General features: G+C 72.1%; 1 protein-coding gene across 6 annotated transcripts in view; it reads right to left on the bottom strand.

Annotated features, from left to right (window-relative positions):
* Positions 1-14,517, bottom strand: part of DGKK (diacylglycerol kinase kappa) — an 80,505-nt gene that overhangs the window by 7,252 nt on the left and 58,736 nt on the right. For 5 of the 6 annotated variants that reach the window (XM_075896544.2, XM_075941282.2, XM_075896545.2 and 2 more), the window contains 7 exons: positions 11,839-11,946; positions 10,277-10,373; positions 8,085-8,192; positions 7,050-7,163; positions 5,570-5,704; positions 4,963-5,129; positions 1,583-1,700 (listed from right to left, as the gene is read on the bottom strand). In XM_075896544.2, the coding sequence (XP_075752659.2) occupies positions 1,583-1,700; positions 4,963-5,129; positions 5,570-5,704; positions 7,050-7,163; positions 8,085-8,192; positions 10,277-10,373; positions 11,839-11,946 (847 nt within the window). The remainder of the gene's footprint in view (positions 1-1,582; positions 1,701-4,962; positions 5,130-5,569; positions 5,705-7,049; positions 7,164-8,084; positions 8,193-10,276; positions 10,374-11,838; positions 11,947-14,517) is intronic. The other variant, XM_075896543.2, reaches the window with a different exon arrangement.

Raw genomic sequence — 14,517 nt, 5'->3', positions numbered from 1 at the left:
GTGACCCCCACTGGCTGCTGGCTGCAGCACGGCCCAGCAGGGCAGGGGATGAGTCACTATGCAAGGGGGCTCCCAACCTGTCCCACCAGCTGGCTCCCAGGGAGCGGAACAAAGGAAAGTGGGAAGCTGCCCCTGGCTGGGGGGCAGGGCTGGAAGGGAGTTAGTTTCTGTCTAGGAAGCAGGGGAGAAGGAGCTAGGGAGGGGGCTGGGATTTAGGGGCCCAGCCAGCCCCCATCTCAAGGGGGGCTGAGGCATCCTAGGCCTGGTTCCTGTAACCAGATGACATCTGTGCTGTGCTGTGTCCTGGAGAAGCAATAAACTCCCTCTGTTCTACTGGCTGGGGGAGTCTGTTCGTGCTGCTACGGGGGTGCAGGAGACGGGAAAACCCCAACGCGCCGTCACACAGGCCCACAGGTAGGAGCAGTGCCGAGGGACAAGGCGCCCGTCCACTGCCCTGGTCTGGCTGCCCGAGGTGCTGCCTGGGCGCAGTAATCGCTCTGTGAGCACTAAGGCCACGATGCCACGGTGATGGACTCGGCCTGTGCAGCCACTCACCTGCGCCAGACCGCATGCACCCCCCGCCCTCCTGCCCCCTCGCCCCGGGCCCACTGCCCATCCCCCGCCCTCCTGTCCCCTCGCCCCGGGCCTGCTGCCCATCCCCCACCCTCCTGCCCCCTCACCTCGGGCCCACTGCCCATCCCCCACCCTCCTGCCCCCTCACCTCGGGCCCGCTGCCCATCCCCCACCCTCCTGCCCCCTCACCTCGGGCCCGCTGCCCATCCCCCACCCTCCTGCCCCCTCACCTCGGGCCCGCTGCCCATCCCCCACCCTCCTGCCCCCTCACCTCGGGCCCGCTGCCCATCCCCCACCCTCCTGCCCCCTCACCTCGGGCCCACTGCCCATCCCCCACCCTCCTGCCCCCTCACCTCGGGCCCGCTGCCCATCCCCCACCCTCCTGCCCCCTCACCTCGGGCCCACTGCCCATCCCCCACCCTCCTGCCCCCTCACCTTGGGCCCGCTGCCCATCCCCCACCCTCCTGCCCCATCACCTCGGGCCCGCTGCCCATCCCCCACCCTCCTGCCCCCTCACCTCGGGCCCGCTGCACATCCCCCACCCTCCTGCCCCCTCACCTCGGGCCCACTGCCCATCCCCCACCCTCCTGCCCCCTCACCTCGGGCCCACTGCCCAACCCCCACCCTCCTGCCCCCTCGCCCCGGGCCCACTGCCCATCCCCCACCCTCCTGCCCCCTCACCTCGGGCCCACTGCCCAACCCCCACCCTCCTGCCCCCTCACCTCGGGCCCACTGCCCAACCCCCACCCTCCTGCCCCCTCACCTCGGGCCCGCTGCCCAACCCCCACCCTCCTGCCCCCTCACCTCGGGCCCACTGCCCATCTCCCACCCTCCTGCCCCCTCGCCCCGGGCCCGCTGCCCATCCCCCACCCTCCTGCCCCCTCACCTCGGGCCCGCTGCCCATCCCCCACCCTCCTGCCCCCTCACCTCGGGCCCACTGCCCATCCCCCACCTTCCTGCCCCCTCACCTCGGGCCCGCTGCCCATCCCCCACCCTCCTGCCCCCTCACCTCGGGCCCGCTGTTGCCTTTGCTGGGCAGGGCCTCGCTCAGGGCCAGGGAACAAGCATTCACAGCATGGGCCAGCTCCTGCTCCATGGCTTTGTGGCTCTTGGCTGCCTCCCGGATCCTGCAGGGAAGCAGAGGAAGGAGCTGAAGGGCGTTCACAGCCCCCCCCCCCCCAGGACCTGGGAGGTAGCCCAGGCTCCATGTGCAGGGAGGGAACCTCCCTCCCATTGGTGCGTCCCTGCGCAGACACCTGCGGAGCAGCCCTAGAGACTCAGCACCCTGAGCCCATGGTCTGATGGGTCCCACCTCTCCTGGGGGTGGGGTACTGGATCCAGGTGGGAGAGCAGGGCCCCCAGATTGGGGCACCTCTCAGCCATTGCACAGCTACCAGCCCGAGAGCTGGGAAGAAGAGCCCTTCTGCACAGCCCATCAGCACCAATCCATCTCCCCCAGGGGGCGCCTCTGAGCAGGGGGCGCTGCTGAGCCGCACGGCTCCTTCTCCACCCCCAGGGGGCGCTGCTGAGCCACACGGCTCCTTCTCCACCCCCAGGGGGCGCTGCTGAGCCGCATGGCTCCTTCTCCACCCCCAGGGGGCGCTGCTGAGCCGCACGGCTCCTTCCCCACCCCCAGGGGGCACTGCTGAGCCACACGGCTCCTTCCCCACCCCCAGGGGGCGCTGCTGAGCCGCACGGCTCCTTCTCCACCCCCAGGGGGCGCTGCTGAGCCGCACGGCTCCTTCTCCACCCCCAGGGGGCGCTGCTGAGCCGCACGGCTCCTTCTCCACCCCCAGGGGGCGCTGCTGAGCCACACTGCTCCTTCCCCACCCCCAGGGGGCGCTGCTGAACCGCACCGCTCTGTCCCCACCCCCAGGGGGCGCCACTGAGCCACACTGCTCCTTCCCCACCCCCAGGGGGCGCCACTGAGCCACACTGCTCCTTCCCCACCCCCAGGGGGCGCTGCTGAACCGCACCGCTCTGTCCCCACCCCCAGGGGGCGCCACTGAGCCACACTGCTCCTTCCCCACCCCCAGGGGGCACCACTGAGCCACACTGCTCCTTCCCCACCCCCAGGGGGCGCTGCTGAGCCGCACGGCTCCTTCCCCACCCCCAGGGGGCGCTGCTGAGCCGCACGGCTCCTTCCCCACCCCCAGGGGGCGCTGCTGAGCCGCACCGCTCTGTCCCCACCCCCAGGGGGCGCCGCTGAGCCGCACCGCTCCTTCCCCACCCCCAGGGGGCGTTGCTGAGCCGCACCGCTCCTTCCCCACCCCCAGGGGGCGCTGCTGAGCCGCACGGCTCCTTCCCCACCCCCAGGGGGCGCTGCTGAGCCACACTGCTCCTTCCCCACCCCCAGGGGGCGCCGCTGAGCCGCACCGCTCCTTCCCCACCCCCAGGGGGCGCTGCTGAGCCGCACCGCTCCTTCCCCACCCCCAGGGGGCGCTGCTGAGCCGCACGGCTCCTTCTCCACCCCCAGGGGGCGCCGCTGAGCCGCACCGCTCCTTCCCCACCCCCAGGGGGCGCTGCTGAGCCGCACCGCTCCTTCCCCACCCCCAGGGGGCACCACTGAGCCGCACTGCTCCTTCCCCACCCCCAGGGGGCGCCACTGAGCCGCACCGCTCTGTCCCCACCCCCAGGGGGCGCCGCTGAGCCACACTGCTCCTTCCCCACCCCCAGGGGGCGCCGCTGAGCCGCACTGCTCCTTCCCCACCCCCAGGGGGCGCCACTGAGCCGCACTGCTCCTTCCCCACCCCCAGGGGGCGCCACTGAGCCGCACTGCTCCTTCCCCACCCCCAGGGGGCGCCACTGAGCCGCACTGCTCGTTCCCCACCCTCATGGGGCGCCACTGAGCCGCACTGCTCCTTCTCCACCCCCAGGGGGCGCTGCTGAGCCGCACTGCTCCTTCCCCACCCCCAGGGGGCGCCACTGAGCCGCACTGCTCCTTCCCCACCCCCAGGGGGCGCCACTGAGCCGCACTGCTCCTTCCCCACCCTCATGGGGCGCCGCTGAGCCGCACGGCTCCTTCTCCACCCCCAGGGGGCGCTGCTGAGCCGCACGGCTCCTTCTCCACCCCCAGGGGGCGCTGCTGAGCCGCACGGCTCCTTCTCCACCCCCAGGGGGCGCTGCTGAGCCACACTGCTCCTTCCCCACCCCCAGGGGGCGCTGCTGAACCGCACCGCTCTGTCCCCACCCCCAGGGGGCGCCACTGAGCCACACTGCTCCTTCCCCACCCCCAGGGGGCGCCACTGAGCCACACTGCTCCTTCCCCACCCCCAGGGGGCGCTGCTGAACCGCACCGCTCTGTCCCCACCCCCAGGGGGCGCCACTGAGCCACACTGCTCCTTCCCCACCCCCAGGGGGCGCCACTGAGCCACACTGCTCCTTCCCCACCCCCAGGGGGCGCTGCTGAGCCGCACGGCTCCTTCCCCACCCCCAGGGGGCGCTGCTGAGCCGCACCGCTCCTTCCCCACCCCCAGGGGGCGCTGCTGAGCCGCACCGCTCTGTCCCCACCCCCAGGGGGCGCCGCTGAGCCGCACCGCTCCTTCCCCACCCCCAGGGGGCGTTGCTGAGCCGCACCGCTCCTTCCCCACCCCCAGGGGGCGCTGCTGAGCCGCACGGCTCCTTCCCCACCCCCAGGGGGCGCTGCTGAGCCACACTGCTCCTTCCCCACCCCCAGGGGGCGCTGCTGAGCCGCACGGCTCCTTCCCCACCCCCAGGGGGCGCTGCTGAGCCGCACGGCTCCTTCCCCACCCCCAGGGGGCGCTGCTGAGCCGCACGGCTCCTTCTCCACCCCCAGGGGGCGCTGCTGAGCCGCACGGCTCCTTCCCCACCCCCAGGGGGCGCTGCTGAGCCGCACCGCTCCTTCCCCACCCCCAGGGGGCACCACTGAGCCGCACTGCTCCTTCCCCACCCCCAGGGGGCGCCACTGAGCCGCACCGCTCTGTCCCCACCCCCAGGGGGCGCCGCTGAGCCACACTGCTCCTTCCCCACCCCCAGGGGGCGCCGCTGAGCCGCACTGCTCCTTCCCCACCCCCAGGGGGCGCCACTGAGCCGCACTGCTCCTTCCCCACCCCCAGGGGGCGCCACTGAGCCGCACTGCTCCTTCCCCACCCTCATGGGGCGCCACTGAGCCGCACTGCTCCTTCTCCACCCCCAGGGGGCGCCACTGAGCCGCACTGCTCCTTCCCCACCCCCAGGGGGCGCCACTGAGCCGCACTGCTCCTTCCCCACCCCCAGGGGGCGCCACTGAGCCGCACTGCTCCTTCCCCACCCCAGGGGGCGCCACTGAGCCGCACTGCTCCTTCCCCACCCCAGGGGGCGCCACTGGGCAGCGCAAGGAGTTTCCTCCTACCCCCGCCAGCTGCCCCCCACACCCGCCCCACAGCTCACCTGGCGATGAGGGTGTCTGCAGCCTGAGCCAGCTGCTGCATCTGGGCGTACTCCTCGTCGGTCAGGTACTCCATGGACTGCTGGGAGTTCAGGCGAGGCCGCGCCGGGGCTCTATAGCCCTCGCCCTTCTGCTTGTCCTCCCACGACTTCAGCGTGCTCTCAAAGGCCTGCAGAGACAAGGCAGCCCTGCTACTAACAGCACTGGCAGCAGGGCAGGGGCTCAGCCCCCGACGCTCCTGGCACACTGGGCGCCCCGGGCTCCGAGCTCAATGCCACGGTGCTAGGAGAGGGCTGGGCACCTGCCATGCAATCTGCAGACACTGGCACGCACCGGGCACTGCGCCCAGCACTGAAATGCAGCCAGCTCTGGGGTGGAACGGGGCAGATGTTATCGGCGACTCTAGCTACCCGCACCGGAATCTCTTCAGTCTCTTTGGGAGAGGGGCTGCGGGATCTCTCACCCGCCCAGCCAGCCTCGGCTCGTGGGCCCGCGCTCGCCCGGAGGACAGGGCTCGCCTGAGGCCCTCCTGTTCCGCGGCTGAGAGCTGGGGCGCCCTAGCAACAACTCTCCTTGCCCCCTGCAGCCCAGGCAGCCGGCGGCGCTCACCCTGTCTCGCGTCAGCATCTGGGCTCGGTTCTTGTGTTGGATTTTGATGATGCCGGGAGGCTGGATCCAGGCTTCTCCGTCCACCTGCACTGGGACGCCCTCGTCTCCCCGGATTGTGATCGTCACCATCCGACACTGCCCGGCAAGCACAGGAGAGGCTGGCACCAGGCAGCCAGGGGCACGCGCGGCCCAGTCACGGGCCCCCAAGGCCCCAGGTACAGGGGCTCAGCCTCAGCCTGGTGCCAGGGAAGTGCTGGCTGAGATGCCACGGCAAGCGGGCAGAGCCACGTCCCCCGCCAGCTGCGCCGCCCCCCCCAGCAGAGCCACGTCCCCCGCCAGCTGCGCCCGCCCCCCCAGCAGAGCCACGTCCCCCGCCAGCTGCGCCCGCCCCCCCAGCAGAGCCACGTCCCCCGCCAGCTGCGCCCGCCCCCCCGGCAGAGCCACGTCCCCCGCCAGCTGCGCCCGCCCCCCCAGCAGAGCCACGTCCCCCGCCAGCTGCGCCCGCCCCCCCAGCAGAGCCACGTCCCCCGCCAGCTGCGCCCGCCCCCCCGGCAGAGCCACGTCCCCCGCCAGCTGCACCCGCCCCCCCGGCAGAGCCACGTCCTCCGCCAGCTGCACCCGCCCCCCCGGCAGAGCCACGTCCCCCGCCAGCTGCGCCCGCCCCCCCAGCAGAGCCACGTCCCCCGCCAGCTGCGCCCGCCCCCCCGGCAGAGCCACGTCCCCCGCCAGCTGCGCCCGCCCCCCCGGCAGAGCCACGTCCCCCGCCAGCTGCGCCCGCCCCGCCGGCAGAGCCACGTCCCCCGCCAGCTGCGCCCGCCCCCCCGGCAGAGCCACGTCCCCCGCCAGCTGCGCCCGCCCCGCCGGCAGAGCCACGTCCCCCGCCAGCTGCGCCCGCCCCCCCGGCAGAGCCACGTCCCCCGCCAGCTGCGCCCGCCCCCCCGGCAGAGCCACGTCCCCCGCCAGCTGCGCCCGCCCCCCCGGCAGAGCCACGTCCCCCGCCAGCTGCGCCCGCCCCCCCGGCAGAGCCACGTCCCCCGCCAGCTGCGCCCGCCCCCCCGGCAGAGCCACGTCCCCCGCCAGCTGCGCCCGCCCCCCCGCAGAGCCACGTCCCCCGCCAGCTGCGCCCGCCCCCCCGGCAGAGCCACGTCCCCCGCCAGCTGCACACAGAGGGGCCTAGGCTTTCAGTGTCCCCCCCCCGCACACACAGGGGCCTAGGCTTTCAGTGTCCCCCCCCCGCACACACAGGGGCGTAGGCCCCCAAAACCCGGTGAGGCCTGGCTTAGGGCCCCACAAATGAGTGGCCCCCACATGGAGCCCCCTGCCCACCCACCAGCCCCACTGACGACCCCTGGTCCCACCCCCACAGGCCAGGGGCCTGTCTCCCACCCCTGCCCTCCTGCAGCCTCTCCTGCCCAGAGCTGCTCCCCCACCCCCGCAGGCCCCGGAGGGGGGTGCAGACGGGCGGCAGGGGCTGCCCCACCTGGGCGATGCGGTGATGCTGCAGGTTGATGACCCGCGACATGGCCATCTGGATACTGCCGAACACGGCCACCACCTCCAGCTTCTTGTCGTCGAAGGAGGGCGCCCCGAAGTTCTGTGGGAGCAGCACAGCCTGTGTGAGCCACGCCCCAGGAACTGTCTGTCTGTCCCGCCGCGGGCGTGCCCCCCCCGCCCAGGGCCCCGGGCTCTGTCTGTCTGTCTGTCCCGCCGCGGGCGTGCGCCCCCCCCGCCCAGGGCCGCCCGGCTCTGTCTGTCTGTCTGTCCCGCCGCGGGCGTGTACCCCCCACCCAGGGCCGCCAGGCTCTGTCTGTCTGTCTGTCCCACCATGAGCGTGTGCCCCCCACCCAGGGCCACCGGGCTCTGTCTGTCTGTCCCGCCGTGGCCGTGTGCCCCCCGCCCAGGGCCGCCCGGCTCTGTCTGTCTGTCTGTCCCGCCGTGGGCGTGTGCCCCCCACCCAGGGCCGCCAGGCTCTGTCTGTCTGTCTGTCCCACCATGAGCGTGTGCCCCCCACCCAGGGCCACCGGGCTCTGTCTGTCTGTCCCGCCGTGGGCGTGCGCCCCCCCCCGCCCAGGGCCGCCGGGCTCTGTCTGTCTGTCCCGCCGTGGGCGTGTGCCCCTGCGCAGGGCCACTAGGCTCTGTCTGTGCGTCTGTCTGCCGGGGGGGGGGGTAGTCTCTGCGTCTGTCTGTCCATTTCTCTATGTCTGAAATGGAATGGAACCTCATCCTAGCCAGACAGACACCCCCGAACGGACAGACACACGCAGTGTATGGACAGACAGGACAGACTCAGAGACCTACAGATGGGCTGCAAACCGGCTGGCCCAGCCCCCTGCTCTAGCTGCTAGGCAGCACTGCCTCCCGTGAGCCTCCCCGCCCAGCGTCTCCTCACAGCCAGGGGGGACCTGGGCCAACCCAGGGACGGGAGGCTGGAGCCTGGGGCAGAGCCGACCGGCAGTTCCTGGCAGAGGCTGCCGGGCCCCTTCCACCTTCCCGCCCAGCCAGCCCCGGTGCTCACACTGCCCTCCTTCGTGCCGCCCCAGAAGTTGATGCCGCCGGCGTAGCTGGGGATGTTGAGCACAGCGATGCCCTGCAGGCTGGGCAGAGAGATGGTCACCCCGTCGCACTGCAAGACAGACGGGAGGACCGGGACCTTCGGTGTGTGCCTAGCGCCGCCGGCCCTCCCGCCCCGCCGGCCCCTCCCCGTGGCCTCCCGCCCCGCCGGCCCCTCCCCGTGGCCTCCCGCCCCGCCAGCCCCTCCCCGTGGCCTCCCGCCCCGCCGGCCCCTCCCCGTGGCCTCCCGCCTCTCCGGCCCCTCCCCGTGGCCTCCCGCCCCGCCGGCCCCTCCCCGTGGCCTCCCGCCTCTCCGGCCCCTCCCCGTGGCCTCCCGCCCCGCCGGCCCCTCCCCGTGGCCTCCCGCCCCGCCGGCCCCTCCCCGTGGCCTCCCGCCTCTCCGGCCCCTCCCCGTGGCCTCCCGCCCCGCCGGCCCCTCCCCGTGGCCTCCCGCCCCGCCGGCCCCTCCCCGTGGCCTCCCGCCCCGCCGGCCCCTCCCCGTGGCCTCCCGCCCCGCCGGCCCCTCCCCGTGGCCTCCCGCCCCGCCGGCCCCTCCCCGTCGGCCCCTCCCCGTGGCCTCCCGCCCCGCCAGCCCCTCCCCGTGGCCTCCCGCCCCGCCGGCCCCTCCCCGTGGCCTCCCGCCTCTCCGGCCCCTCCCCGTGGCCTCCCGCCCCGCCGGCCCCTCCCCGTGGCCTCCCGCCTCTCCGGCCCCTCCCCGTGGCCTCCCGCCCCGCCGGCCCCTCCCCGTGGCCTCCCGCCCCGCCGGCCCCTCCCCGTGGCCTCCCGCCTCTCCGGCCCCTCCCCGTGGCCTCCCGCCCCGCCGGCCCCTCCCCGTGGCCTCCCGCCCCGCCGGCCCCTCCCCGTGGCCTCCCGCCCCGCCGGCCCCTCCCCGTCGGCCCCTCCCCGTGGCCTCCCGCCCCACTGGCCCCTCCCCGTGGCCTCCCGCCCCGCCGGCCCCTCCCCGCCAGCCCCTCCCCGTGGCCTCCCGCCCCACCGGCCCCTCCCCGGCAGCCCCTCCCCGTGGCCTCCCGCCCCACCGGCCCCTCCCCGCCGGCCCCTCCCCGTGGCCTCCCGCCCCACCGGCCCCTCCCCGTGGCCTCCCGCCCCGCCGGCCCCTCCCCGTGGCCTCCCGCCCCGCCGGCCCCTCCCCGTGGCCTCCCGCCTCTCCGGCCCCTCCCCGTGGCCTCCCGCCCCGCCGGCCCCTCCCCGTGGACTCCCGCCCCGCCGGCCCCTCCCCGTGGCCTCCCACCTCTCCGGCCCCTCCCCGTGGCCTCCCGCCCCGCCGGCCCCTCCCCGTGGCCTCCCGCCCCGCCGGCCCCTCCCCGTGGCCTCCCGCCCCACCGGCCCCTCCCCGTGGCCTCCCGCCCCGCCGGCCCCTCCCCGGCGCCCCTCGGCCTCCCGCCCCGCTGGCCCCTCCCCGCTGGCCCCGCCCCGTGGCCTCCCGCCCCGCCGGCCCCTCCCCGTGGCCTCCCGCCCCGCCGGCCCCTCCCCGTGGCCTCCCGCCTCTCCGGCCCCTCCCCGTGGCCTCCCGCCCCGCCGGCCCCTCCCCGTGGACTCCCGCCCCGCCGGCCCCTCCCCGTGGCCTCCCACCTCTCCGGCCCCTCCCCGTGGCCTCCCGCCCCGCCGGCCCCTCCCCGTGGCCTCCCGCCCCACCGGCCCCTCCCCGTGGCCTCCCGCCCCGCCGGCCCCTCCCCGTCGGCCCCTCCCCGTGGCCTCCCGCCCCCTCCCCGCCAGCCCCTCCCCGTGGCCTCCCGCCCCGCTGGCTGTCCCATGCTGCCGGCCCTCCCGCCCCCTCAACTATCCCACTCTGCCGGCTGCCCCAGCCACCCAAGAGGAAGCAGGAGCCTCTGCACCCCCTCCTGCGCCTGCTCCCGCCGCCCCCCAGCAGCTGCCCGGCACTGCCCGCTGGTGCTGCGCTGGCGAGCGGGGCAGCCCGTCTCCCGCCCGGCTCTCCCGGACGCCTGCCCGGCAGCCAGTGGCTGGCTCGGCGTGGGCCCCGGCATATGGCCACGGTTCCTGGGGTGGGAGCAAGCAGCAAGCAGGGCCCGGGACCAGCCCGGAGGCCTGAGAACGGAGCGTGGTCTGGCCTGGCAGCCTCCCAGCGATCACAGCGGGCCCAAGCTGGGCAGGTCCCGCCCTGGCGCCTCCTCCACTCGCCTCCAGCTGGACTCGCTGCTCCAGGTTCTTGTAGGTCCGCTGCAGGAGCTCCTTGGTCCCCAGCACGCCGTACCACATCATGTTCTTGGTGCGACTGCTGCAGCCGGGCCAGGGGAGAGAGGCCAGCCCTGAGCCAGGCCGCTAACCGGCCGGGTCCCCGGGCCCCACACCTAGGATCTGCACGAGCACAGGCCTGCAGACAGCTCCAAGCCCAGGGCCCACCCGCGCTCCAGCCCCGGCTCGTCACGGCCGTGCAATGACCAAGGCTTCTCAATATGCAAATTAGACAAGTCACCGGTGCCAGACGTCACCGGGTCGGGCCGACAGCCGAGTCCCACGGCCTGCTCACTAGCGGCCAGTATGGAGCAACCTGCCCAGGGACCTGCTGCCTTCCCCCATCCCCACCCCAGGCGATAGCTGGGGGGCCCTGAACAGGAAGGGTTTGTCGCCCTGCGTGTAAAAGCCCGCCCAAGGGGATCGCTATCTCCAAAGCGCCGAGGAGCCCTGTGGCACCCTCAGACTAACAGACGTACTGGAGCTAGGCTCTCGTGGGCAGCGATGGCGAAGCCTGGTATTTATGCCTCCACACTATCCAGTGGCAGTGAGTTCCACAGGTTCATCGTGTCTTACGCAAAAGTATTTCCTTTGCTTGGGTTTTAATGTGCTGCCTTTCAGTGTCACTGAAGGTCTCCCTAAGCAGGAGAACAAGTGCAAGGGACGCCTCATTCTCAGCTCCCCTCAGCAGCTTGGCTCCTCACCAAACCAAATAGTGCCACTCTTCTGAGCCTCCTCCTCTTTCTCCAGGAGGCAGTGCGGCCTAGGGGCTCGGGTGCTAGACTGGGACTCCAAAAACCTGAGCTCTGTTCCTGCTACTAGCCTGTCAGGTGACCTTAGGTAAGGTGCTGTCCCACTGTGCCTCAGTTTCCCCATCTGCAGAATGGGGATGAAGAGGCTGTCTCCCGGGCAACGAGCGCTCCATATAACACGTGGGCATTCTGGCTGCTTGGCCAGCGCTTGATCCCTCTTGGAGACTGAGTAGCAGGCTTCACGTGCAGCGCAGGGGGTGTGGGAGCTGAGCGCCCCCCAGAGTTTACACCCTGGCTGGGAGGCTTGTAGCCCCTGGCTGCTGCAGGTCTCCCCTGGAGACCGAGGGCGGCTTTGCAGGTACCAGGGGGGTCAGCACATGCACCCAGGCTGGGAGCGGCGGGGGTGAAGGGCCTCAGAGTGAGGTCACCGAGGCTCTGTCTACACTGCAGACTCCTGCCCGTGGGCATGCGACGGGACCGACGGGCCTCGCCGGCACAGGCCCCTGGTGCGGACACGTCTGGGCTGGCGGTGGCCATGTGGGCGTGTCCCGGTGTCACGAGGCTGCGAGCGCAGCTTGGCGGGGGGAGATGTGTCCGCACCAGTGGGGCTTGCACCTTACCTAAGGTCGAGCTGGGTAAAGCCTCCTTGTGCAGACCTGGCCAAAGAGCCCTGGGCAGGGTGTCTCTAGAGGGGACTCCTGGTGCGGTGGGAGACCAGTAACCAAGGGGGCTCGCTGGCCGGGGCTCTGAGCCTACCTGCACTTTTTGGGGTGCTCGTCCCGCTTGTTGTTGAACTCCAGAGAGATCTTGGCGTCCAGGCCGATGCCGAAGTAGTTGTTCATGACGCACCTTTCGGAGAACTGTCTGCAAGCAGCACAGGGGAGGTGGGACACAGGGGAGGTGGGACAGGGGAGGTGGGACGGGAGGCGGGACACAGGGGAGGTGGGACGGGAGGCGGGACACAGGGGAGGCGGGACGGGAGGCGGGACACGGCCCGGGGCAGCAGAGGGGATCTCTCGGGCCCTTTGCTGAAATGTCCCTTGGAGCAGCCCCGACATTTGTCATGGGGGCTGCGGAACGCCAGCAACAACGGGATTGGCTGTCAGTGGTGTCACGGCCACGTGTGATTGGCCGTCAGTGGTGTCAGCGCCAGGTTCCAGTCCCGCTATGCCCGGGCTGCAGGCCTGTGCCGAAGGAGCACTCGTGCGCCCAGGCCCGGGCACTCTGCCCCTACCCCGGCACGGCTCAGGGCCACCAGCCGCCAGGGGCCGCTCGCAGAGAACGAGCCGATCGCCCGGCCCGCCCCGCTCTCGTTTGCCCCACGTGTGGCTGTATTCCCACGACTGCAGGGAACGGCCTCCAGACTCTCGCCAGCACCAGCGAATCAGAGCCAGGCTCGTTACTGGGCCGTTTAACGAGGTAGCAGGCCAGGCGATGGAGCCGACTCCAGGTGCTGGCCTGGCTGGGACATCGCGCGCCCTGAAGATCCCCAGCACTGGGGGTTCTGCGAGGAGAGGGGCAGCCCCTAGCTGGTGGGACACTGCGCTCCCCAGGGACGGCAGGCAGCCAGCCCGAGCCAGACACCTTCCCACGTCCGGCCGTCCTCAGATCCAGAATCCGTTCCCGCAAGCCAGCGGCCCCGCCTCCCGAAGGGGAGCTGAGGGCGTAGCCCAGGTGCCCTTGCAGAGCCCAGCCGAAAGGCCTTGCACACCGGGCCCGCACGCACACACGACACACATGACACAAAGCTGCCACCTTGCACACCGGGCCCGCACGCACACACGGCACACATGACACCAGGCTGCCACCTTGCACACCAGGCCCGCATGCACACACGGCACACATGACACAAAGCTGCCACCTTGCACACCGGGCCCGCAGCGCACACGGCACACATGACACAAAGCTGCCACCTTGCACACCGGGCCCACACGCACACACGGCACACATGACACAAAGCTGCCACCTTGCACACCGGGCCCGCAGCGCACACGGCACACATGACACAAAGCTGCCACCTTGCACACCGGGCCCACACGCACACACGGCACACATGACACAAAGCTGCCACCTTGCACACCGGGCCCGCACGCACACACGGCACACATGACACAAAGCTGCCACCTTGCACACCGGGCCCACACGCACACACGGCACACATGACACAAAGCTGCCACCTTGCACACCGGGCCCGCACGCACACACGGCACACATGACACAAAGCTGCCACCTTGCACACCGGGCCCGCACGCACACACGGCACACATGACACAAAGCTGCCACCTTGCACACCGGGCCCGCACGCACACACGGCACACATGACACAAAGCTGCCACCTTGCACACCGGGCCCGCACGCACACACGGCACACATGACACAAAGCTGCCACCTTGCACACAGGGCCCGCACGCACACACGGCACACATGACACAAAGCTGCCACCTTGCACACCGGGCCCGCACGCACACACGGCACACATGACACAAAGCTGCCACCTTGCACACAGGGCCCGCACGCACACACGGCACACATGACACAAAGCTGCCACCTTGCACACCGGGCCCGCACGCACACACGGCACACATGACACAAAGCTGCCACCTTGCACACCGGGCCCGCACGCACACACGGCACACATGACACAAAGCTGCCACCTTGCACACCGGGCCCGCACGCACACGGCACACATGACACAAAGCTGCCACCTTGCACACCGGGCCCGCACGCACACACGGCACACATGACACAAAGCTGCCACCTTGCACACCGGGCCCGCACGCACACACGGCACACATGACACAAGGCTGATTGCACACCACGACCGCAGCGCACACGGCACACATGACACAAGGCTGATTGCACACCACGCCCACAGCGCACACTGCATACATGACACAAGGCTCATTGCACACCACGCCCACAGCACACACGGCACACATGACTCAAGGCTGCCACCTTGCACACTGCGCCCGCAGCGCACACACGGCACACATGACACAAGGCTGCCACCTTGCACACCGGGCCCGCACGCACACACGGGACACATGACACAAGGCTGCCATCTTGCACACTGCACCCGCAGTGCACACACGGCACACGACACAAGGCTGGCACCTTGGACACCGCGCCTGCAGCGCACACACGGCACACATGACACAAAGCTGCCACCTTGCACACTGCACCCGCAGCGCACACACGGCACACGACACAAGGCTGGCACCTTGGACACCGCGCCCACAGCACACACGGGACACATGACACAAGGCTGCCACCTTGGACACCGCGCCCACAGCGCACACAACACACATGACACAAGGCTGCCACCTTGCACACCGCACCCGCAGCACACACGGCACACATGACACAAGGCTGCCACCTTGCACACCGCACCCGCAGCACACACGACACACATGACACAAGGCTGCCACCTTGCAC

Source organism: Pelodiscus sinensis, chromosome 13 (assembly GCF_052426305.1).
Source record: "Pelodiscus sinensis isolate ZL-2025 chromosome 13, ASM5242630v1, whole genome shotgun sequence".
Classification (NCBI taxonomy): domain Eukaryota; kingdom Metazoa; phylum Chordata; order Testudines; family Trionychidae; genus Pelodiscus; species Pelodiscus sinensis.
The sequence above is the reverse complement of the archived record's forward strand: the minus strand, read 5'-3'. Positions and strand labels throughout refer to the sequence as shown.